The 25,440-nt window shown below is 43.9% G+C and overlaps 1 protein-coding gene across 1 annotated transcript in view; it reads right to left on the bottom strand.

The window, feature by feature from the left end:
• The window catches only part of LOC147678513 (extracellular calcium-sensing receptor-like), a 79,202-nt gene extending 54,523 nt beyond the window's left edge, over positions 1 to 24,679 (bottom strand). Inside the window, exons 1-4 of the mRNA XM_086945660.1 lie at positions 24,224 to 24,679; positions 19,343 to 19,638; positions 14,526 to 14,817; positions 11,028 to 11,858 (exon numbers count right to left, since the gene is read on the bottom strand). Coding sequence (XP_086801786.1) covers positions 11,028 to 11,858; positions 14,526 to 14,817; positions 19,343 to 19,638; positions 24,224 to 24,679 — 1,875 coding nt within the window. The remainder of the gene's footprint in view (positions 1 to 11,027; positions 11,859 to 14,525; positions 14,818 to 19,342; positions 19,639 to 24,223) is intronic.
• Positions 24,680 to 25,440: the final 761 nt, after the last annotated feature.

Below are 25,440 nucleotides of genomic sequence, written 5' to 3'. Positions count from 1 at the left end.
AACCTCTTCCTTTCATTTGTCAAAGAGCTCATACTTCTTATGATGTTTGGCAAGGAGATCACAATGACAATATCCTCCTATTATATTCAATAGAAAGTTTGCTATACAAAATGCCTGTAGATTGGAATTGAGAACTCCAGGTAAAGACGTCCCAGGGCCTTCAATAGTTTTTGCGTTCCATCTGAATCCACTATGGTCCTTTTCCTTTGGTATCCTGGAGAACCTGTACAGTAGTTTCTCAAACTGGGGACCAAGTAAACGTATTATCACTTTAATATCAGAGTAATGGTACAAATCGTTTTGAGGATACGTCAGGGAGCTGGTGTGGTCTAGACAATCAAAACACAGCAACACAAAAATAATAATGACTCAATGTTCAGCCAATGTCCTCTTTAAAAAGGAAGATTAGTTAAATCAATTACAAAACAACTAAATACTATGCACAAACTTCCAAATATATTTAAGAGTTCCAAACAGCCTCTTCCTCCCAGGTATTCTGCCAGGCCCGCAAATGGCAATGGTGGTCAGCCATTCAATCAATTGATAGGAAACATCATGAGGCTGCGCAACTGCAATCCACTATTGCAGATTGAAGTACTGTAGACCAGTCCCCATGCTAACCTATGGGAAGAGCGAGCCTCATAGGTAGGGAAAACACACATGGTCATTCCCTACTATCTGGGCAGGGCGCAAATGTGTGTACCTGCCCAGCCGTTCACCTTCCACTCTGAAAGGAAGCGAAAGTGCACCTTAGGATGGTGTAGTGACTGGATATTTTGTCCTATTTCTGAGTGATGGTGACTTTGGTCTACTACCATCCTAGTATAGTGGTTAGATCCCTATTTTTAGCCTATTTGTAGGGCTTGCCTATTGGCTTTGGTATGATTCTATGTCTCTTTTGCCTCTTTTCGGGCCTAGAGGCCTAAACTAGGGGGTAGCCATCTTTCCTTTGCAATCTTAAGGATGTGGGGAAACCCAATAAACCCTTGTAGGCTTGGGCAATGGCTAGTTTATGTAGAGGGTGGCTACAAGGGATTTTGTTAACATAGAAGCAATTGTTTGAGCTCAATCCATGAGATGCCATGAAATTCCCTACTTTTTGAATAAGATAAGGGTCTGATTTGAGAAACAGACTATCTAAATATAATAATGGTTTACCCATCGATTAGAGTCCTATCACTATGATGGTATGCACACAGTCTGAATGTTATGTATAGCATGAAAATGACCAGTTAATGTTGTCATAGATTTTTGTTGATACATCAATTCATTTTATATAATTGTTTTTGTACATAGGGGTTTTTTACTTGTTGAAATACTAAGTCCTGATGATGGTCTTTTAAAATTCAACAGACAAGACCGAAACGTCGACCAAAGTCATCAATTCCTCAGCTTTCATGCATTGAAGGACACCTTTATACATCTTTGATTTTGGTCTTCTTCATTTAATTTTTTAGGAGCTGATGAAATGTTATGAACTGATTAGTAAATATAGATATACTGCTTTTCATGACTTTTATCCAAAGTTTTGTTCTATTGTTTGTCCCCATGATTTGTTCTCTGTGATTTATTCGAATACAATTTATTTTAAACATAACTTTTCTTGGCTGTGTGCTGCTTCTCTTTTTGTTCTATTTTTACTAGATTGAATATATTTCTTCTAAAAAAACTGTTCAACTAATGTTTAAGTAATCCTGTGGATACATTGGGATTAATTATTTAATGAGCCTACGATTTGAATATACTGACATTGTTTTGAATAAACTAAAAAACAAAATCCCTTGTAGCCACCCTCTACATAAACTAGCCATTGCCCAAATCTTTCCTTTGCAGTATTTATCTATTTGCAGGGTTTTGCCTATTGGCTTTGACATGATTCTATGTCTCTTTTGCCTCTTTTCGGGCCTAAAGGCCTAAACTAGAGAGCAGCCATCTTGTCTTCCTGCCTCAGTTGTCTGAGGCGCTTGTAGGTCAGAAGTGATGTTTAGAGTTGAGCCTGTTATTCACTAGTTAGAAACCGGTGAGGACCGGCCCTTATCGAAGGAATGTGCTTACTTCCCCGGGCTCTAGACGCAACTACAGCTGGCTACTGTGGGAGCGCAGGGAGCTCGGGGCTTGGTGCAGGAATTCAGTGGGAGGCGGGGTACTTGCTGGAAATTTCCATGAGCAGAGAGCTTCCCATATTATCAGAGAACAGAAGAGCAGAGCAGTCAGATGGTTTTGGGAGTTGATGCAGTTAGATGGTTTTTGGAATTGAAGGAGTCAGTTGGTTTGCAGAGCTGGAGCTGAGAGCTGGAGCTGTGAGCTGGAGCTGTGAGTTGGACAGCTGATCTGTGGAGCAGTTACCAGGCAGATGGAAGAGTTGGAATTGTTGACAGACGATGAAGTTACATTTGGAGTGCAGTTGGAGTGAAGCTAGTACGTTGGTGATGGTGAAGGAGAGAGAGTCCTGATTCCACCAGAGAGAGGAACAGAAAGTTGGACCCTTCTTAACAGGGTGAGGTATTCTAAGCTAGTTTGCACTATATATAATCATTCATCCCTTTTTGTTTTCTACCCTACTGTAGTATTGCAATGTTTTCTTTGTCTTGTTCTCTTTCTAATAAAGACCCCAATACCTGCCTGTACATCATGATTAATCACTTTTCTTTCAGCCATGTGTGAATTGTTATTTTAGTAATAAAGCTTCCTTCTTGTCATTCTAATAAAGAGGCCCCAATGTGCATTAGTATCACTGTAGCCAGGTGCTGACGTACAGAAGGCTGGTGATCCCCTTCTTATAGGTAACTGAAGACAGTGAAGTGTACTGCTTCTGATAAGAGAATAACTGCAAATGCATTAGTCAGATGTGTGTATCTTTAGGTGTGTATGTGTGCATTCCCTTCCATCTATATTGCTATTCCTCCTTGTTATTCTATTAGTGTGTAAAGAGGCTCCAATACGTAGTAATTGCACTTTAGAGTTCTTTACTAGGACAGAATTAACCTTTCTTTTTAGCCAGGTGCTGTCGTATAGAAGGATGGACAATTCCCTTCTTACAGGTAACTGAGAAATGGAAGACAGGGTAGTTTTGATAGGAAATAACTTCCAGTGAATATTAGGTACCTCCCAATAGAGAGAGAGAGAGCAGAAGGTATTAATAGGACAGTGAGATGCTCAAGATAGGGCGTTAATGAGAGCACCAATTGGGATTGGTGTGTAATGAGATTGCTCAAGATAGGGCATTAGTGAGAGCACCAATTGGGGATGGTGTGTAATGAGATTGCTCAAGATAGGGCGTTAATGAGAACACCAATTGTGATTGGTGTGTAGTGAGATCGCTCAAGATAGGGCATTAATGAGAACACCAATTGTGGTTGGTGTGGTAGAGTGAGCTGCTCTCCACTATGAGAAGGAGGGTAGAATAGTCCGGGCCAGATTGTCGCGGGGCTATAAGGTAAAATCATAGGATGGGACATGGAATCCCATAGTTATTAGTGATTATTCTTAGTAACCCCATTAGATCTAGCAGTGCTTTTGATGATATAAGCGTGTATATTGCGAGTGCCCCATTCCCGGGTAAGTATTCAGGAACCATTGTAAATAGGTTCGGGAAGGGATGGTGTTACGTTTTGGCCGGGATGGTTGTATCTAGGTGAGTGGGTGATTCTTGGTCTGAGAATCCGGTCATTACAGATGGTCAGTTGTTTAAAAAGGCCAGCTGAGTAAACATGCAATGGCACCATCACAGACCTGCTGTGGAAGGATAGACACATGCTCAAAAGCAAGATCAATGCAACTGGGCACCCAGGCCTGCATTGACAGGTCTGACACATAGTCTTAAAGCACCACTGGGGTGAGTGCGCACAGGCAGGCCGGCCATAGCAGACCTGCCCTATGGTTCGCCCCATCATTGGTCCTGGTGCGTGGTCTGGCCTGCATGGGCAGGTCGGACGCCTTCAAATTCTATTGTTGGGGCCTGCGTGCAAGCCAGGCCTGTGAGTCATGTCTTGAAAACACTATTACTGTCAGTGCATTGACAGGCCTGCAACTGCAGTCCGGACACCTGCTGGGCACATCACTGGTGCCATCGCACACACCAGTCTGTCATGGCAGGCTGGTGGCCTGGGTCTAGAAACATCCTTGGTGTAAGTGCACAGACCGACCTGTAATAGTAGGTCAGGCACATGCTCAGCACATCATTGGTGCCACCATGCACACTGCTTGCAATGGCAGGCGGTAGATCTTTTTCACCCCAACTGGTGAACACCATGGGTTTGAAGGGAGTGTGCACTTCCACACTGCACCTAACAGTGGGGAGGTGTCCCGGGCCATAAGGCCACAACAGGAGCCTTGGCAACCCCAGAAGGTGTTCCACTTGAAGGAGTCTACTTCCATGGTAGAGAGAACCCACCTGGGGGTTTTTCCTTACTCAAGTAGTGAACACACCTGTGCCTCTGCACAGCCACTCACCTATCCCGAACTTGACTCCTTGGGACATACCCTAGGGATGCTCCTGTGGTGGGGGTGGTCTCCCCAGTGCTGGATCACGAGTATGGGAAGCCAACCAGAGCTGAACATTTGATCCGCTCGAGAGTCCAGTGGGAGCATGGTCAGCGCTGCACCTCACTACTAGCCAGCGCCATACCAGCCCTGTGTATGTGGTGTAACTATTTACAGGGCTGCCACAGGGATGACACTAAAAACAATCACATCAGCACCCTATTCCTAACCTGAGAGGAAAGGGTACTTGTACCTTCCCACTACCCAGAATCCTAGGGTTACGAACAGAGTGTAGGCAAAGACTAGGATGACAAAGAGCAAAATGTTTTAAGGAAATCCCCCTTAGAGGGACATGCACAATAAACACACAAAGCTTTTCATGATGAGCAATGTTAGGCCTACAGGATTTGTCAAGTAATTCACAATGTAACATGCGATGACTAGTTCTTGTGTCATCACATTTAAAAATCAATACAGGAAGGCTTTTGCCTTTAATATGAACATAAACAGGACCATGTGGCCTCTGCCTAGAGAGACCCATCAACTGTATAAGTCATTACTAAGGTACACATTGACATGAACATAAAGTCCCCTTCTGGACACACCTAGCATTTACTGTGGTCAGACGTAAAAAGGGACTCTGTACTAATTCCTATTTTATTGCATTCGCCAGTGTACACAATGTAAAGACCCTTTCTACTGTATTTGTCACATAGTTAAAAGGTAAAGCCAATTTCTATTTTATGTGACATAGGCTTCACAGTGGAATATCCATTGATATTGCTTTTGTCAGAGAGTTTACTATGTAAAATCTGTTCCTATTCCCCCCTCATCAGAAGTTCACAACATCATCCTGAACACCGTGAGCAGACTCATCCTAGGCATCCCACGACATGAGCACATCACCCAACACCTGCGAGACCTCCAGTGGCTCCCCGTCAAGAAGACAGTAAATTTGAAGCTACTTCCCCATGACTACAAATCTCTCCACAACACAGGACCCAAATACCTCAACAAAAGAGTCTCCTTCGATGTTCCCAAAAGAATCCTCTGCTCTGTCAGTCAACCTTTCCCTAGCAGAAACACCCCCCTTTCCGCAGAACCAGAGCAGGTGGAAGAGTCTTCTCCTATGTCACGGCTAAGACCTGGATCGTGCTCCCGGTCAACATCAGAGGCTCTAAGCATGGGCGAATTTTGTGAATCTGGCGTTCGCGAATTTGCATATTTGCGAACTCGCAATCCGCAAAATCCGCGAATTCTCGCGAATTTGCGGATTTTTTTCTTTTTTTGTGTTCGCAAGGGTTTCTGCCAGTTCGCGAGGGTTTTGTACCAGTTTGCAATTGCAGACTTGCTTGTCGGCTCGCAACGGTCGCGACTATGTTGTTTCTACGTCTGGTTCATCATCACAGGTTCACAGCACCCTCTGTTTCAACACTGCCACCCTGTATCACCCATGCCACCCTCTGGTACATCAATCCCACCCTCTGGTTCATCACTGTAGATTATGGGGGGGGGAAAGCAAGCACACCTGCCCTGCTTCAACTGACATGAATTAATTTGGGGTTGATTTATTAATGTGTCACTGTTTTAAAATTCCAGTCTGGCACCTGCTTCCTTATCTGTAATTGTGGTTTCTGTTGCAGTGCAATTTTTTTTCCAGGACCTTTGTGGCCTACTTGTAGCTATTCTATGAGCCTGCTGTGAGGGTCAGAGCAGGATCATACAATTGTTGCAACTAGCAACTGAACTCTGGAGGGGCCCCAGTCAGGAAGCACTACAGGGAATGGTTACTAATGATGAGTTCGAACTTTTGCACCTGCTGAGTGCTTTCAGTTTTGCAAAACTCGTTTTTCTGCAGAACAGCAACTGTAATGCCCCAAACAAACTTACTTGTGAAAGTTGATTTCTAATCCAAAAGTGATCCAAAGAAAGTCAAAAGGCCTCAAATCCAAAAAAGTGCAGGCAAATGTCAACCTGAGGAGATATTCTGATAAAATCATAATTTTCAGAAGGTCTATGCTGCTTGCTAGTGGATTTCTTGTGCAGAATTGCAAATTTTGTAATTTTGCGAGTGCGAGATTGTTGCTGCCCGCCGCACCTACATGTTCGCAATTGCGAACTCGCGCGATGCGTCGCCAAACTCCCGCGGGATCCCGCAGCAAGATCCAAAATGGTGCAGCACTCGCAAAATATCGAGAAAAAACAACTTGGAAAACACTGAATGACGGTAAGTGAACGCCGCACGCCGCAATATTGTATTACCAAGAAAAAAAATCCGTGGCGTGCGAATTTGCAGATTTTCGGTAAATTCGCGAGAGTTTGCGGATTGCGAATTTACCGAAAATCCGCAAAATCCGCGAGCGGAAAGGATTTTCCACCCATGCTTAAGAGGCTCCACTACTCTGCACGCCTTCAGGAAGAGCCTCAAGACCTGGCTCTTTGGCTGACTCAGAGCTGCACCCCCCCCCCCCCCCACCTCCCCCCCCTTCAACTGCCTTGAGACCCTCACGGATGAATAGCGCGCTTCACATTTCCCTGATTGAATGATTGATTAATTCACATTCCAATGGTATTTGGCATGGAATTTGCAATGTAAAACCCTTTCTTGGGGTGTTTTTCAGAGGGTTTAAATATAAATGTACTTTCTATTTTAAATAAGAAATATGGTTTGTAAAAAATTGAGTTGCTGGTTAAGGTGTTGAAAACCTACTCAAGCAACAACCACAATCCTTGTCAGGGTGAAGTCATAAGCAAACCCCAAATTAACTTGTGCTCAAACCTTTGGTAGCTTGACACATAGCAGTTAGGCTTAACTTAGAGGAAATATGTAAAGTATTCATGTAGCACTTCAAACAGTAATAAAGTGAGAATACAACATAAGAAAATGTTCACACAAATTAAAAACAATGAGTAGAATTTAATTAATAAAACAAGATACAAAAGTACACAAATCCCATCAGTGGATCCAGAGATATGCAATTTTAAAGATTTAGGTGAAAATAGCACCTAGAAGCACAAAGTGGCACTCCTAGCTATCTGGTCATGGGAGACCAGGAGAAAGTCACTTCTTCAGGTCAACCGCGTGGAGTGCAGGTCAGATACTTGAACCAGGTTAGTCCTGCTGAAAGATTTACCTTCTCAGTACACTGCAAAGGGTTACGTTTGTGGTGGAAGGGGCCGTGAGGGGCAGGGAGAGCGGATGGCCATTGAGCTAGTGCAAAGGGCTGACCGGGCATAGTGGACAGTCATTGCATTAGCGTGAAGATCCTGTAAGTGGCAGACGGTTGTAGCTGGAGCTTCGCGTCGGCGATCACCATGGGAGTCAATGCTGTAGCACCTCTGACTTCCTATTGGTGATGGGGATAAGCTGCAAGGTTTGGCACCAATCAGCCTGTTTGCATTCTCGACGAGCTCGACTGAGGTCACACCAAGGGTTCAGGACCTGATGGGCACCACTTGGTAACATGAATTCACTCCAGCAAAGGTCAGCAGGTCTCAGGCAAATTCAGTTGCAGGCCTAGGCAGCAAGTCAGTTGAGCATTTGCAGGGAGCTTCTTGAGCTTATTATGTCCCTGTGTCTAAAAACAGCATGTCAGCTAGTTAAATTGTGGAGTCACTTCAGACTGGGATGAAGGGTGCAGGTCCAATCGTCCTTCAAAGCAAACAGGGCTGCAGGCAGCAGAGTACCAGAATAACAGAGCAGCTGAATGGCAGTCCTTCTGGCAGCAAATTAACACAGCATTCCTTCTTCTGTAGTTATCCACAGGTCCAGGAGTATACCAAGGAGGTGGTGCCTGAGGTCAAGTATTAATACCAGGTGCCTCCTTTAAAGTAAGAGGAGCTTCTAAGATTTCCCTTTGAATGGCACAGGTGTCCTGCCTCCCCTGCCCTGGCTCCACAGTAGTTAGAGGGGGCATGCAATCCTATGTGTGAAGGCAGGACATAGCCTATGTAGGTGTAAGTGGGGCTGTGCCTAACTCTGCCCTCCTATCCTGCCAGAGATGGGCCATCCAGGCACCCCTAAGCTCTCTACTGCATATGGCTGTCTTGGAGGAATAAAAAAAGACCAACTACCAACTACACCCAGTCAGTCATGTGACCCAGGGAGAGGCAGCAGGCAGTAAATGGCTTTGGCAGCAGAATGGCAACTTTCTAAAAGTGGCATTTTCAAAATGGTAATTTAAAATCCGACCTTACATGAAAAGCGGATTTTACATTACAATTCTAAAGACACCAAACATGAACTGTTTACCTGTTCTCCTTTGGAAGTTATGGCTTATTAAATGTTATAGGGCAACTCCAATGTTATCCTAAGTGGGAAGCATGCTTTGCAGTAGTGAAAAATGAAAGTACATGTAAAACTTTAAATTGCATGGCCTACTTTTTAAACGCATTGCGCACTGTTCTGTCGGCTGCTTAGGTCCTACCCTTGGGGTAACTTATCTGGATCACAAGTCAGGTTTGAGACTAGTAAAATGTTTATTTTGCCTGGTCGAAATGACTGTTTAAAACTTAACACGCAGGCTGCAAAGGCAAGCCTGAAACATGTTTATGGAGATCCTTAAGTATGTTACATAATAAGTGCTACGGGTGCCGCAGTAGCATTTATATTAAAGGGCCATGGGTAGAAGTAGTACCACATTACGAGGGACTTACCAGTAAATTAAATGCACAAATCGGGTATAAGCCAATGTTACCCTGTTTAGAAGAGAGAGCACAATCACTTTAGCACTAGTTAGCAGTACTAAAGTGCAGAGTCCTGTAAACCACCAGGAACGGGTTCAGAAAACAAGCAGGTGAAGACACAAAGTATGCGGGTAACCCTGCAGTTCAAGAGGTCCCATAAAGTAGGACATAATGAGAACCAACTCTATCAAATGGGGGTTCTTCATCTTTGATGTGTTTGGGCATGTAAACCCAGACCCTCAATCTTAAGACTAAGAGCCCATTTTAACACCCGTCTCTAAAAGTAACTAAGTAGAGTGCTACAATGCTGACTCAGGGAGGTGCAGTGAGCTATAAATTTAGAACACAGCAATCCAAATCATTAACACTCATTAAACCAATGTCAGTCCAGTGCTTTTTCCCAACTAAATTCAATAAGACCCTGAGCAGTGAGCAGTTAGCTGAAAACGTGTTATAGTATGAGAAAGTACAGTAAAAAAGTGTAGAAATTCACTGAAAAAAAATATACATATTCAAAAATCCTCTCATTACTGTAATTGTCAGTGTTCACAATGTAATACTCATGCATATTGTATTTGCAAATTCGCCAAAATGTAAAGCCTTGTCTTATGGTGCTTGTAATGGGATGGGGAGAAAAATGTCAAACCCCTTTATATCGAAATTCTCAGGGGGTTCACAATGTAATATCCCTTCCTTTTGCATTTAGCAGAGGTCACAATGTAAAGGCACTTCAGATGTTTTTTTTTACCCAGCAGTTTCCTAAAGGCCTCTTGATTTTAACATATGTATTTCACACAAAAAAATTCTGACCCACTGCATTTGCCATCACTTTTCACAATAAACAGATGAGATCTAAGGCAACTCACATAAGGTTTCCCAATAAATCAATGTGGCCTACAACCTTTATCATTGGCTTGCCACCATAATCAACACAGACCAACTACATTGAGCATAATATGTGCAATACAAGCAACCTCTTTCAGCAGGCAAACACAACTTCTGGCAATCAAATTCTGTAGGGAAGAAGATCAACATTTGAGCAAAGCCAAATTCCACCTCTCATTAATGTTTTAAGCTTTTTTTTGTTGATGATATATGGTCTGGTGACAGCTGCACTTTCAAGCTAGTCCTAAAAATGTGTTGTAAATGGCCATGTTACCGGGGATATGAGCAGCACAAACCAAAAAGAATCAATATGCTTGGGGCATTGTAAAACCTTGCACCACAGTAAAATGTCAGTTTCATTTTCACTCTGTGGGTGGAGCCTCTAGATGCTCTAAGAATGTGCCAGTAAGTAAGGGTGGGTGATATATAAATTTCAAATTCAATTTAACACACTAAGGGCCAGATGTATCAAAGGTTTTTGCCCATTCTGTGTCTATGGCTAAATGTGTTGATACATATGGCTCTAAGAGCCTAATTTATGGTTTAGCAGATGGGATACTCCTTCAAAACCTTGCACCTATTCCAATTGCTGTATTACAAGAGCCAAACGCTATAATGCACTTGTAGCATGGCAGCGGGACACCTGCCACATTTGGGACTGAGTATCCCAACCACCAAATGTAAATCATTCTCAATGATCTTTCCAAAGCTTGTGAAGTATTCATAATTAGCAAAATTTTGCATCAATGCTAAAATTCATTTTTCCCCAAGAAACTCTGCATGATAAAACCTACTTTTGTAAGGATTTTATATTTGAATTGAATTACAGTATACTTCATGTAGGACATTTAAAACAACTTTGTTTGGTTTGTCAAGGCACATGTTTGTAATTTGTCACTCCCCTGCTTTTTATTTCATCAATATGTTTACAGAGCAATCCTGCAAATGTGTCCATATAAGAGTTTCAACTGTACCTGCCATGGTTTGAATTTCAAGATATCTGCACACATCTCATTGAGGAGTGAGTGTTCCCAATTGCTGCATGCATTCAGATCGTGTAAGGCCCAAGCAGTAGCATACACTGCAGTGTAGGTATTGTACTGCCCTCTCAAATTTGTTACATCATTGTAGTCGATATGGAGCTTGTCTAATTTCTCATTTCCAGTGCAGACAGTAGATGAGTTCTTCCATAGGCTATTGGACTCTTCTGCATTCACCCACTTGCACCCAAAAGCCTCCTCCCAGAACTTCATTACAAACATCTCATCAGTAGATCTTGAAGGATGGACGCTATTAAGATGCTCTTCGAAGCCAGGTATTTCCCCACTGTAGGTTGCAAACCCAATAGCACCTGTGAGGATCTGCGAATACTTCTTCACTGATAAGACAGTTGATGTAGACCATCCTTCGCTGGCAATCCAGACCTTCCCTGTTACATTGTGCTTCATCATCTCATCCATTAAAGGAGTCACTCCAGCATCACTGGAGAAGATGACAATGGCATTGGCTGTTGAGTTTTTAATCACCCGTATAATATGCAATGCATTCCTGTCAGCACGGCTTAGGATAATGTTCTCAGAGAAGGCAATGCAAGCCCGGGTGTTGGCCAACTCTTGCTTCAACACATTGGCACCCTGTTGGCCATAGTCATTGTCTTCAATGAGGAGACCAACCCAAGTCCAACCAAAGTGCACCAGCAGTTGGGTCAGGCCATGAGACTGGAAGTTATCATTGGGGATGGTGCGGAAAAAGGATGGGAACTGGTTTCTATCAGTCAGGAGAGGGCTTGATGAAACATAGCTGATCTGTAAGGAAGAACATTTTGTAATGTAGTGGATGAAATCCTCTCTTTTCAGAAATGTGTTAATTTAAACAATTGTTTAACTCAGGTAATGTGATGTACAAATAGATAGAAATAAACAAATTGCGCCACAACATGTTATCAAAGAAGTAGGGTTGATTGTTACTAATTTCGATCACTCACTCATTGTCTCGGCCCCAATCCTAGGTATGCTCTGAGAGTAGCACAATGTGGAGGAAGAGTATCTGATGAAGGATCTGTTTGGCAAACAATCAACCTGCCCATCTCAATTCAATAAACAACAAAATATTAAAAGGAAGAAGCTAATAGAACCAGACAGAGACTGAATTAAGGTCAAATGTAAACTATTGACATCTAATACAGATCACTTGCTTTCCTAATGGCACACTTTGGAGTAATCCCACTGTTTGTGCTGATCTTCTTTTGCTGAGGACCTAGTTCAGGAGCACACATCTAGTCACCAAAGAGCCATGTTTTAGTAATAAGCTCGGTGCATTATTTGGATTTGATGTTAAGTGGAAATTTGTCTGCAGTCAGTAGCACTCCACCCAGAAAGCCTCCCCTACTTGTGTGCTATTTCAAATGAAAGGATCAGTAATACGGCCTTTGCAAAAAACTAGGAATAATATCTCACACTTTCTGGTATCTCTAAATTAAAGGCAACTCTGAGTTCAGTTTCCATGGCCTCCAGTGACTGAGAGGATGTAGAGGGTTCATACTTATGCACACATTAGGTTTCTGACCCTGGTTATGTTGTTGCCACTAACAAGGGGAGCTAAATAGTATGATGATGAATGAGTTACTGGATACTTTTCTGCTCCAAATCATCATGAAAACATGCCTGGTACCACAAGAGATCAGTTGAAGTACCAGAGGCCAGTCACAAACACTGCTGTCAGAGAAGATTTTGTGATTTACAGGTGGAAACCGATTATTCCACTTATTCTGTAATTTACAAGGATGCTAATTGAATCAGGTGGGAAAGGCTGCTGGGAAGGTATTTTCAGCACAGCCATTTCTGACAATTTCTAACTGGGGCCTTTGCCAGGAAAAATGTTAAAGTGACTGTGTCTCGTAGGAGATGTTGTCAGGGACATCTTAAGGATTTTGGGGATCCTGGGCCAAATATATTTTTGGGGCCCCTGTTCGGACCAGCTTTACATTTATGATTCAGAAAAGGGGGTGGTGATGAACAGAGTGTCTGAATTAAGCAGACCACTCTTACCCAGTCCAAAGATCAGGGCTTGATCCATCACCGTTATTTAGCTCACTGCACCATCCCAGCTCAGAACCTGGCTACATGCAAATTAGTCTGTCCCTGGCCCAGTGCATCATGGGAACAGGGCAGACCAAACTACCAAGCCAATTATTTTACTGGAAAGGAAACAAGCTTCTGGGGACCGGTTTCTGGCATTACAGCCGTCTTCGGCCCGGCTTGCTTGAATCTTGATGGTGCAGTGAGCAAGGGACTCATGTCTGAGCATACCCTTCCACGCTTATGGTGGACAAAACGATTCAGAAAAGGGGGTGGTGATGGACAGAGTATCTGAATTAAGCAGAACACTCCTACCCAGTCAACAGATTAGGCTTGATTCATCACCGTTTTTTAGATTTATGATCAGCTTTTTCACGATATATTTGGCCAGTTGACAGACACTGTACCGACAATCCAGTTCAAATTCTAAATGTGTTTCTATCTAATATTCAGGGATACTAATGTGTGTTTTCAACACTGTAATATAGCTCACTAATAACATTGCAATTTTTCTCTGTGACCGAGGTCCTCTTTTGATCTAAAAGGAACATTTTTATGGATGTTGCATGGTGTTGAAAAAACAAAGTTTCTGTGCAAAATATATGTAACTCCCACACATCACTCGTATTAAAAACATATTAAAGGAAAATAGTATTTAAAACGATCTATGTTTAAGAATCATTCAAGGTTATCAGGGCAGGACTGTGTGGAGAACAGAGCCAGATCTCTCAGGTGCCCCTGAAAGACTGGGGCCAGAGCCCACTTCGCCATTGCCTTAAAACGTCTCTAGGGTAGACAAAGAGAAGAAATTGATTCAGGGTTAGTAGTGGACACTTTTTGTAAGTGGAGCATTGAAAGAAAGTAATTTCGGATGGAACACAAGAACTGTAAGTTACCCAGACCAGTTCTGGGTCTATTAATCTGGGGTTTTCTTTTTCTTTTTTATACAGTTAGCCAGCTACTGTCCTTGCATGTTGTAATTGCACCTAGGTGAGTCAAAAGTTCTGAGGTAATGGTCAGGATGGTCAGAGGAATAACTACCACATATATATCACACAAAAGTCCAGGACTGCAAGCAGAGCCCATAAAGATATGATGGAGGTGGTCACTCTGTCTTTTTTCTGTCACTACAACTTTCTGATTTAAATAACCATCTAAAAAAGCAGAGGGTTTCGGGACAATCCCATTGGGTAGTGGCAATCATACTACTGAGGTGGGATGTCAGGGAGATTCCTCAAGTAACAGCTGCAGGTCTGCAAATGTAGGTGGAACCACATGTGGTACATTTAATTGAGCAAACTTTGTTCTTGTCCTAACATTTCTTCAAATCCTACTCTTACTCTGCTAGGCAAATTACTGTAGATGGTTGTTCTGTGGTAGTTCATGGTATCTCACCTGTGGAAATCGATACAAGCCGAGCACCCGTGCCATGACGATTGAAGACGATGACCCAGCATCGCCAATGATGCCCACAAGTGGCAGGTTCTGCTGGCAGCGGAAGTTTGGTGCAGGGAGTTTTTTTCCAGCCAGCATCCACAAGGTCCCCTCGAGGGACCGCTGCCTCATCCTGCAGGAGTCATAGATCTGGAAACCCAGGGTGACATTGGGCAAGAAGAAGGGGTTCCTATTGATCTCCTCAACAGCGAATATCATAGCCTGGAGCGCCTGGTAATTCTGGGTGCGGAAGCTGGAGAATAAACAGAGAATACCGAGAATGAATTGTATGCATCATGGATACAGTACAAAAGAAGTCTTCAGTTGATTGTTGATCAGTCACCAAACACCAACCATCAAATTACCTCCTGGCCAGGGTCAGGGGATGACCTCATTAGCCGTGCCCAGTTTCGTGAACCAACAGGACTATTTCAATTGTAACTCCTTTACAGATTGTCAGCAAATAAGAAAAATGTATGTCTATCCTGGCTTAGTCGATTTTCATAGGAGTGTGTATGGTTATAAGTTCTGCATCATCACAGAGCAGCACTTGACACCAAGGTCATTTATGCTCAAGATGAACCTAAGTTTGAAATTATAAGCTGTCCTCCTCAACAGAGGTTGACTCACTGAGCAATAAGGGCCTTCGCTTTGTGCACGCAACCCTACGATGAGATATAGAGCTCAGTCCAATAGCAGCCATGCACACACTAATAATGGTAGATGTGGGTGATGTACTACAGACGCCTCATATGATTCGCCGGGGACCTGATTAGGTGCACTTCGTGTGATTTGAAGATTTACCAATGACCCAGTGGCAACCTTAAGTTACACTGACCTTGTGATGTGATCTGCTCCCTGGACTTGAAGTAGTTCACCCCTATCTCTATGAGAAGCTATTGTGATCTCCTCCAGGCCTTGTGCTGCTCAGTTGCATGTTCACCACTCCCTGCCAATGATCCTCATTCAATTCATGTATCACCCTCCTGATACTCATCTGGTGATACCACGCACTATGGACCTGGATACTCCAATGTTTCATTATGGGGACTCTCTCTGGACACCTCTGTTCTGCTGTGCTATCTTTCAGAGTCCCAGGAATCTGACAAACAGGCTTGGATTACTCAAAAATAAGTCCGCCCAGACATGCGTGAACTTAACTAACGTTTCTGACCTGTTCAGCAGCACTGAAAACAGAACCCTGATTTCCAGTGGATACTAGAACCGAATTTAATTAAAAGTAGTTTGCATTGTATCTTATAGCTATTACAATATTTGCCATTAAATTATGACGTCTATCATAGCATTTTATTCTGCAAATCCTATAATATTCCATGACAAATCCTAAACATGTACATTTTTTTGATTCAATTATATTGGAAAGTTCAATTTGTTCTGGTTTTACTAAGAACAAACACTGGATGTGCTTGAAAATGCCGGCTTCACACTACAACTAGAAACCTAGGCCCTTATTTATGAGGCCTTGCGTCAGTTTTGCGCCGCCGGTGCGTCACTTTTTGTGACGCACCAGCAGTGTAAAAAATGCGCCTCGTTGCGCCATATTTAAAAAGTGACGCATCTAGGTAGATGCGTCACTTTCTAAACCCCTGCGCCACATTATACCTGCGTCAGATATAATGTATGCAGAGGGGGTGTTCCCCCGCAAAAAGCCTCGTAATAGTGACGCAGTGAAATCTATGAGATTTCACTGCGTCACTTTTAGGACGATGTTGCGTCAAAATCTTGCGCCTGCCTCACAGCAGGCGTAAGACTGATGCGAGCCCTTTCACATGGGGCTTTCCCCATGTGAAAGGACGCATTGCTGGAGTTGCGTCACTTTTGTGACACACTCCAGCAATGCGTCACTTTTGCGCTTACAGATACGTCAGAAATACTGACGTATCTGTAGCTCCTTGCGACATGATGCGTCATACATTAAATATGACGCGTCAGGAATGTCGTAAGGAGTGCGTAGTGAAAAGTGACGCATCGCTGTTTTCACGCAGCGATGCGTCACTTTTCATAAATGAGGCCCCTACAGTCAGCATCTTGACATCAGACGCCTCAATTTTGCATCACCCTGCAGAAACCCAGCAACTGCTTGGTGGGAGGGGTGGTCCTAAACTAAGGCATCCTTGTATTCCCACCCACCTGAGAGCCGAGCTAAACTATCTCTAAACCAGCTAACAACACAACACAAAGCTTTCAAATGAATCGTTTCCTGTTTGTTGTCCTGGATCCACCGACGAAAAATGCAGGAGTGGTGTCCACTTCCCCCTGCTGGGCTGTAAGTGACTCGTGTTTGTCATGTGTGGTGTTTTTTTTCTCCTTTTGTCTTATGTGCACTTTAGTTCTCTGAAACTATTATAAGATGGCCGCCAGCCCTAACAAAATCTTCAGCCTGGCAACGCTTGACTTAGGATGCCAGGCGCCTGTGCATTGGTGCAATCAGAACTTCTGGCTGGTTGACCCTGAGATGGTGAGTATCTGTCAGGCTGACCTTTGCTCTCAAAAAGGGAGAGGGCGGAGCCTTGGCACACCTATAGACAGGCTGCCTCTGATAAGTGTTCTGTAGGCGTGTGGCAGTACATAAATGAAAAGTACCACAATACGGTCTAAAGTACTATGGAATGCGACGGACTGTGTAAAATACTTGAGGAATGCTGACATTTTATAGAAAGTGCAATATGGTCAAAATAAGACAAAACAATATTCAAATATCTAACCACGTTTTAAGCATCTGAAATCCTTGACTGATGTACATATCAGCAGAAAAGGAATGCACTCTTGTGAAGCATGTTAAAATGCAATCAAAATGCATCTTACAAAATGGGTTAGGCAATAATATCTTGTTCACTGTGATCTAAATGTTGCAGGAAAAACATTCTACTAGAGAAAATCTGAATAAAATATTATGTTTTCATTTGAAACTTTTAATTTCTTGAATATTTTAGACCCAGAAAATAACATGTGCTTGCAACAAATTCGTTTTTATATATAATTTAAAGCTGAAGCACTTTCAGTGTCAGAGAATATAACAAAAAGGTCGGTCGGGCTGGTATACAGATGAGGTCCCGGGCACCGAAATTAAAACGGCCCCATTAATGAACTGGATAGCTTTAAAAATTGGCTTAGTTTGCTAATTGGGGCAGTTTTGCACTTGTTAAAATAAGCTCTATAAGTATTATGCAGGGTAAGGAAGAATGCGTGGATTTGAGTTTGCTATATGCAATGTTTATTTTCATATCATGGAACCTGCCGAGCAATCCATAAAACAGGGCCATAAACGCCAGAAAGCAGGCCAACAGCCACACCCTGACTTGTCGGACCGCCCTGTCTGTCACTGCCCGACTGCTATAGGCCTGTGACCCTGGATCCACAGCCTTAATTTCGCCCACACTAGACCACATACAGCAGTACAAAATGCTTTAATGTTACTTCACTCTGCAGCTTACTGCACAGTGCCAGGTGCACATGAATTTAGGTACACTTTCTAGACAAAGCAAGTGCCAAGCTGGATACCAGGTAGGGTGAGCAGGATAATGACTAGTTACTAGAGAACGTGACTTGTGTATTTATTTATTATAAAACGATGTCTCGGTTTTTTATTGATCAAATTATCATCGGAAAGACAGGAACGTGAAAGAAGAGAAGAAAAGACAGAAAGGGGAAAAGAGAAGGAAAGAAGGCGATAATGATAATGATGAAAGTGGATAGTGAGGAAAGATAGAAGTCGGGAGGCGAGTAAAAGATGGTGGGAGATAGGGAGACAAGCGAGAAAAGATGTGAGATATAAAGGAGACTGAAAAAGCAGGCAAGTGGCAGGGACGGTGAGAAAAAGAATGAAGAGATACAAAGGACAACATGTACAGAAAAGGACGGGAATAGGGACAACAGTTGGGATAGGAGAGAAAATGAAAAAAAGATAGGGAAAATAAATAATGGAAAAACAGAAGGCAGGACGCAGAGAGGGACGAAGAGATATGGAGGCGATAGAAAAGGAGTGGGGAGGTTCAGCGTGGGAAAAGAAACAGAGGATGAAAATCAGAATGGCAGGGAGAGAAAGAGGGAAAGAAGGAAGGTATAAATGTGAGAGAAAGGGGGAACGAAGGATATAGAAAATGGTGGGAAGACATAATGGAGAAATGAGAAGAGAGGAAAGAAAAAACGAGGACAGAATATAGCAAGGAGAATAAAGATCCGAAAGTGAGTATGAGATGATGAAAAAAGTGAGAAAGGAGATAAGAAAAGGCTAAATTACAGAGGGGGGAGTCGAAATATGTCAGACATAAGGATATCAGAGAGAACTTTTGAAAGAGATTGAGAGAGAGAGAAGGACGAATTAAGAAAGAATATAGATGTTGAAGAGAAATTCTTGAATTGGATATAAACAAGATAGGTAGATTAGTGGATTGGGAGAAGGAACTGTAGGAAGCTGATAGAAGCGGAAGGAGAGAAGACGATGTACAGTAAGGGAGGAGAGAAAAGTGGGCAAGAAACAGAGAGTAAAGGGAAGCAAACAGAAGAAAAGGGAGAAAGAAAAGAAATGACAAGTAAGAGAGGAAGAGGGATGCAGAACGTAAGGGATTTGGGAGTAGAGAGTAAAATGGGTGAAGGTGATGAGTGAAGGGAGAGAGGGATAGAGATGTGGAGAAGAGAAAAATGAGGAACTCAGAGGCCTCTGGTCAGGGGCTTGGCGGTCATTCGTGCAGCAGGTAGAAGGCCCTGATAGATGGCGTAAAAAAGGGGGAACACGATACAGGATTGCATTACAGTACCTCTGGCAGGTGACCGGTGCAGGTGCCACAGTGAAGTTGGCTTGCTGGAATTCCACGTCATCATGAAGGGGGAAGATCCCACCTAGAATAAGGTCTCCGTCTCTGGATAGACCGGTCACCTCATTGATGGGAAGTCGACATGCCCGGTCCATCATTTGGGCATCATTCACCAGCAGCACAAAGTGTATCAAGACACAGAGCGAGACCTTCTTTGGGAGGGACCGCTCCATGGGCCTTCCTGTAGACATGGACTCCTGGGTCCAGGTGGCCATATTGGCCTCAGCCCAGAGCTGGTGCTGCCATAATAAGAGCGAAAAGTTGGTCTAAGCAGAGATAAATTAACGGTGGACACAAGAGTTCCTTCCCTTTGAAGAATTACTACTGGTGCTGATGCTGCGGTTGGGTAATTAGATAAATATTACTGCAAATATCTGCAGCAGAACTGTGGGTTTCTATTGGTCTATTCACTTCAAGAAGTCATTAGCCTGTGGATGATTAAAGGCTGGCCACTATAGCTATCACACGAGTATGGAAAGGGCAAGAGTAATGTCCCTGGTAGTGCTCTGTCAACACTGTACATACCTATGCAATATATTATGGTATGATACACCATGCACTGAGTGTTTCCAACTAGCCCTGTCAACTACCCTTCTGAAAGCAGGAACAGTGGATGTACAGATATTATATGAATATCAGGCTTGCTGTTTAAAGTGTGAGGAGGAGCAGAGCTCCAGCCCGGGCTTCCCCTCTTGCAAGGAGAGTGCCTTCACTCTGTCAGCTGGGTCTAGGGCCAGGTGTGGGTCGACCAGCGAGTAATGTAGCAGGTCCCAGGCTTTATATACTTAGCCTGGCCTTTGTGTGGGAGGGGTGAGATGAGAGGAGAAGAGTGGTTCACTTTAAGTGCATAATTGCAGAATATTTTAATTGATGTCCTTGCTATTATCAGAATTTCACCTGGGAAAACTCCCTGTGACTAGGATACAGACTTTAGAGACTTGTTTTCCTCTAACATGCCCCCCCCCCCACTCTACGCGATGTTGTGCACTGTGCAGGATGTAACACACATGAGCAGGTTGCTAGTCTGCTTCGATATTTTACTTCAGTGTTTTAAAAGCTGGTCACCACTGCCCCTGTTTGCTCACTCATACCCAACTGCAATGTCTCACTGTTCAATACAATCTGCATCTAAAATAACAATGTCCTATCAGTATGATCCACTACATAGTCTACGTCCCGAATAAGCAGTTCCATCGATAAATTGCCGTAAAGATTTAGAGGACTCATTTACGAGGTTTTGGCGTTGGGCAGCGTTGCAAGGAATCGTGCACTGCTGCCCTGCACCAAAAGCAACGCGTAGGAATGTGCTGTATCTATGAGAAATGCTGCATTCCTGTTCTTTTCCCCTGTCTGGCGCACAATGGGCTGCCAGGCGCCAACGCAGGCACCCTAGCGCCATGGTGCAAGGGTGTCTGCATTGCAAGGGTGATTGTTTTTGTGCACAAAGAAACACTTTCCTGCACAAAAACAATCACAAGAGGTGTTTTTCTTTTTCTAATTGTGCTGCCGAATGCGGAAAACATAGAAGGAGGAAAGAACTCGGGGAAATAAGGATATTTCTTCTCATTGCACCTCCCTAATGTTACAATCTTAAGCATTCCCAGGTTTACGATTCCTCATGAAACTGGGAATTGCTTCAGATTTCATGGGTATTGCATGGGAATGCCCAGAACACCCGTGAAAAGATCCTTTCATGCTGTGTTTTGCCTGAAAGAGGCACATATGTACAAGGGGCCTCATTTATGAGGCCGTGCGTCACTTTTACGCCGCCGGGGCGCCACTTTTTGTGACGCACCAGCTGCGTAAAAAATGTGCCCTGTTGCACCATATTTACAAAGTGACGCATCTAGGTAGATGCGTCACTTTGTAAACCCCTGCGCTACATTATACCTACGCCAGGTATAATGTATGCAGGGGGGGCATTCTGACGCAAGAAAGGGCCATAGAAGTGACGCAGTGAAATCTATAAGGTTTCACTGCGCCACTTCTAGGACACAAATGCGTCAATTTCTTACGCCTGCCTCACAGCAGGCGTAAGACTGACGCAGGCCCTTTCACATGTGGCTTGCCCCATGTGAAAGGACACATTGCTGGAGTTGCGTCACTTTTGTGACACACTCCAGCAAAGCGTCACTTTTGCGCCATACAGAAACGTCAGAAATACTGACGTATCTGTAACTCCTTGCGCCATGATGCTTCATACTGTAAATATGATGCATCGTTGGTGTCGCAAGGAGGGCGCAGTGAAAAGTGACGCATCGCTGTTTTCACGCAGCGATGCGTCCCTTTTCATAAATGAGACCCCAGGTCCTCAAAAATCACGCAAAGTGGCTTTATTTGGCCTTGTAAATATGCAGTGGCAGATTGTGCCACCGGAGCATCACAAAAGTCACATTACTGCAGTGCAAAAGTGTTTCTAGGAGCCTTGTAAATGAGGCCCTGAGTTTCTAATAGCATTTCAACTGTATTTAGACATAGGCCGGACATTTGGGAAATGACCTTTGGAAATCATTGCTCCCTCGTTCACCATCAGCAAACAGGTGGAAGAGTTATCTAAGGCAAATATTGTGTGATGTGCAGAAATAAAGCCTAGACACTTGGCCAGGCTTTAAGTGGGATGATGATAGGGGCATGGCCTACTAAGCATAACTAGGAAATCTTTCCAAGAGGCGTCGGCCTAGATATTGAAGGATGCTGCTTAAAATATGTACACTGAAGTTTCCCAGCTTTATTTCATGCCATCTATGCTTATTACACAGTAACAGACAAGCACATAAAACAAGCCGGGTCTATTGGATTTCCAGTGCTAGTTAGCAGTAGCAGAGAAATGACCATCTCAATCATCCCGTTCTTCCCTTAAGACAACTTAATCTGGAATTTCTCTGTTGAACTATTATAGAATTTTCTATGAACATTTTCAAAAATATTCCATCAGCATACTTCAGGCATCCTTTTTTTTCCTCATCCTTTTTTTTCCATACTTCAGGCATCCTGTTTTTTTCCTCATCAGTACCCTTTTAAGAAGAGGAACAGTCCATCTCGAAGACATAAGAACACTTCTTGTGGGGGTGAACCTTTAAAGTCACTAAGTCAAACTGCTATTGCACAGAACAGACACTATTTAAGGTATGTATGCAGTACCAAATCCGTTTATAAAGCCAAAATGCAAAACATAAATGACTCTCAAACTGAAGTAGAAAAAGAGAGCATGATCTTATTTACAAAATGGTATCAAATTGAGAGAAAGCTAATAAGGAAAATCAGAGGTAGGAGTTTTAAGTAATAATAGCACCAGAAAGCGCTAGGCGCCAATGATAGTCTCTGGTTGCGGTAGATCGAGCGTAGTCTCAATTTCAGGCTGACAGGGATGGAACCCAGGAGAATGCACTAATTAGTTTTATCTATCGTGCCCGCTGTGGGGGGCGTTATTTTAAACATCTTGCCCCCCTGCTGTGGAACGATCTTCCTCTTGCGCTCAGATCCAGCTCCAACCTGCTGGCATTCAGGAAAGATTTGAAAACCTTGCTGTTCATGCAATAACTCCAACCCTTCCATGCTATGCTCTTCTCGCTCGTCCCGTCTTTTCTCCCACTCTAGACCTGTGAGGCTCTGACAGCGCCGGGACACTTCTCGGAGTAGCCGTGCGCTATAGAAGCACCCCATTTAACATAACATAACATATCCCAGTCAAAGATTTTTGCTTTTGATTTAGTCTTTTAAATTCCAATCAAACTCAGGGGTATGTTTGTAAAGCCCCCCAAGGACCTTTGGAAAGGCACTTAGAGAATATTGGTATGGAATAGTCTCTGCCATAGGAGCCCTACTGAACTGATGTCTGGATCCCTAATACTGATTTTATTGTGATAGGCAAACACAGATCATGTGTGTGTGCACCATGACATAGGCCTGTCTCATGGATTGTGGTCTTGTTGGACTGGGAGGAACGCCCAAAGCTCCACCATCATAGTGGTGGAGCGCTACCGCCTCTACCAGGAGTTAAGCAGCACGAGGGCACTGTTGGTAGCATATCATGCAGTCATCATTGGGAGTGAACAGGTTCGTTTTAAACTGTATCACTGGAGGGAGGTCTACAAGCTCACTTACTTGTTAAATGTTTGCTACTATGCGCTTAACTTATCCTTGGGCTACAACAGTTAGATGTGAAGTGATGTGCAATGCAGGAGTGGAGCCTCCAAGTGTCTACACAGAAGGACTACAGTACATAGTAGTGCACGCAGAGTGTTTTGCTGAATATATGTGTGTCTGTGGTGGCACAACACATTGAGGTAACAGATGCGGATAGTGTGTGTGCTGTGTACATATACAGAGTGCAGGTGTGCTGGTAATGGTAGATTTCATGGTGGACCCTGGGTTCTATTTTGGGAGGCCTAGCACTGCCTGATGAAGATATTAGGCGGAAGAGGAATCCCCCAGATCGATTTGTGTTGTGCTGAATTCCGGTGAGTTGAATGAGACACACTGGAGGAGGAGCGCAAGCCTCCCCTCTTACACCTCAAGGGAAGTTTTTTGATTCAGTGAGAGATCACAAGGCAGAGGCCTGGATGCATCTCAGGAAGGAGAAGGGGCTGCTAGGGTAATCACAAAGAATGTGACTGTGAGCCTGAGATTAACCTCTTGATGCACATATCACTGTGGATGTCATCCAGGTGTGAACTCAAGTCACTACTGTGGCCTGGGTGGTGTGACCACCAGATTCAAGGTCTCTCCTGCAGTGACAGATGAATTTTCAAAAGGTAGATAAGTATGTACTTCAAAAGAAACAGAACCCCAAATAAAATGTCAAAGACCCAGACCATAAATTACATTTGTTGTCTGGAATTGGACTATATAAACAGCTGTTGAGACCCCAAAGGTCATCATCTGCAAGGCAGCCAGATGTGTGAGGAGGGGAAGCTCTGTAAGACTTCTGTCTCTGACTAGGACTGGGGGATAAAGGCTGCTAGTCTTCCTGATTGGTGAAAGGACATCACCCAGGAAACTAAGAGCACCTGCTCTGGAGCCTGAAGCACCAAAGCCTTCCTTCTTAACAAGTCCAGTGTATTCTGTGAGGAAGAGGAGAGTGCTGAAGGAAGCAAGGTCCGATGGAGAATCCTGCCGCATGGGCTTCTGCAAGGTGTGAGGTGGTGGCTGCTGCACCAATGAGGTTTTGTCCCTTGTGCAGACTTGAATCAGTGACCCCCATATGCCAGGAGAGGCTGCCATGAAGATAGCCTTGTAAAGATTGCTGTGCTGGAAGAGAGGAAGCCTGGGCGGCACCATCGCGGACTGCCCTGTGGAAAAGGGTTGAAGTCAGTGCAACCCATAAACCAGGAGGGTCTGCTGTGGTAAGGACTGCTGCATGATAGGAGCCGTAGCCTTGTATGGCAGTGGCAGAGCAACCCTATGTGCCAGGAGGGGCTGCCAGGAATCATCGTGCCATGCAGGTGCCTGAGAAGCGGGGAGCATGGGCACTTATCCTGGAGGAGGATCATGGAAACACCTCGGATCACTGATGCAGCCCAGCTGCAATGGCTCAGAGAAAAGATTGTGCCTTTCAATTGCTGCCTTAAAACGTGCATGCAGCCGCCGGAGCAGGACCAGAGCTGTTGAGAATGCCGGAGGACGAGACCCTCTTACAAGATGCTGTACTCTTTCGCTCTGCTGGAGTGTGCAAGACTTGTGACAGGCATCCAAGGCCCCGGGGAACTCACTGCTGAGGAACTAAGGCACTCTTGATTGTAATCCAAGAGTCAGAGTACACTCTTTAGGTAAAGACCTACTAGTTGGTATTCCCTGGATGAGGCCAGCAGTGAATGGGGAATACATTTGTTAGAAATGGGGATCTCTAGTTGGCAGAGGTAGGTACCTTTGTCCAAATGAGGGCCTCTTGCTTCCAGTCAGGGTAGGGGGATACACTCCTAAAATAACCCCTGCTCACCCCCTTAGTTGCTCGGCACGAGCAGACAGGTTTATTTCAGAGGCAGTGTGTAAGGCATTTGTGAACACATACAGTAATACCGTGAAAACACTACAAATGGACA

Source organism: Lissotriton vulgaris, chromosome 12, assembly GCF_964263255.1.
Source record: "Lissotriton vulgaris chromosome 12, aLisVul1.2, whole genome shotgun sequence".
Lineage (NCBI taxonomy): Eukaryota > Metazoa > Chordata > Amphibia > Caudata > Salamandridae > Lissotriton > Lissotriton vulgaris.
The sequence above is the reverse complement of the archived record's forward strand: the minus strand, read 5'-3'. Positions and strand labels throughout refer to the sequence as shown.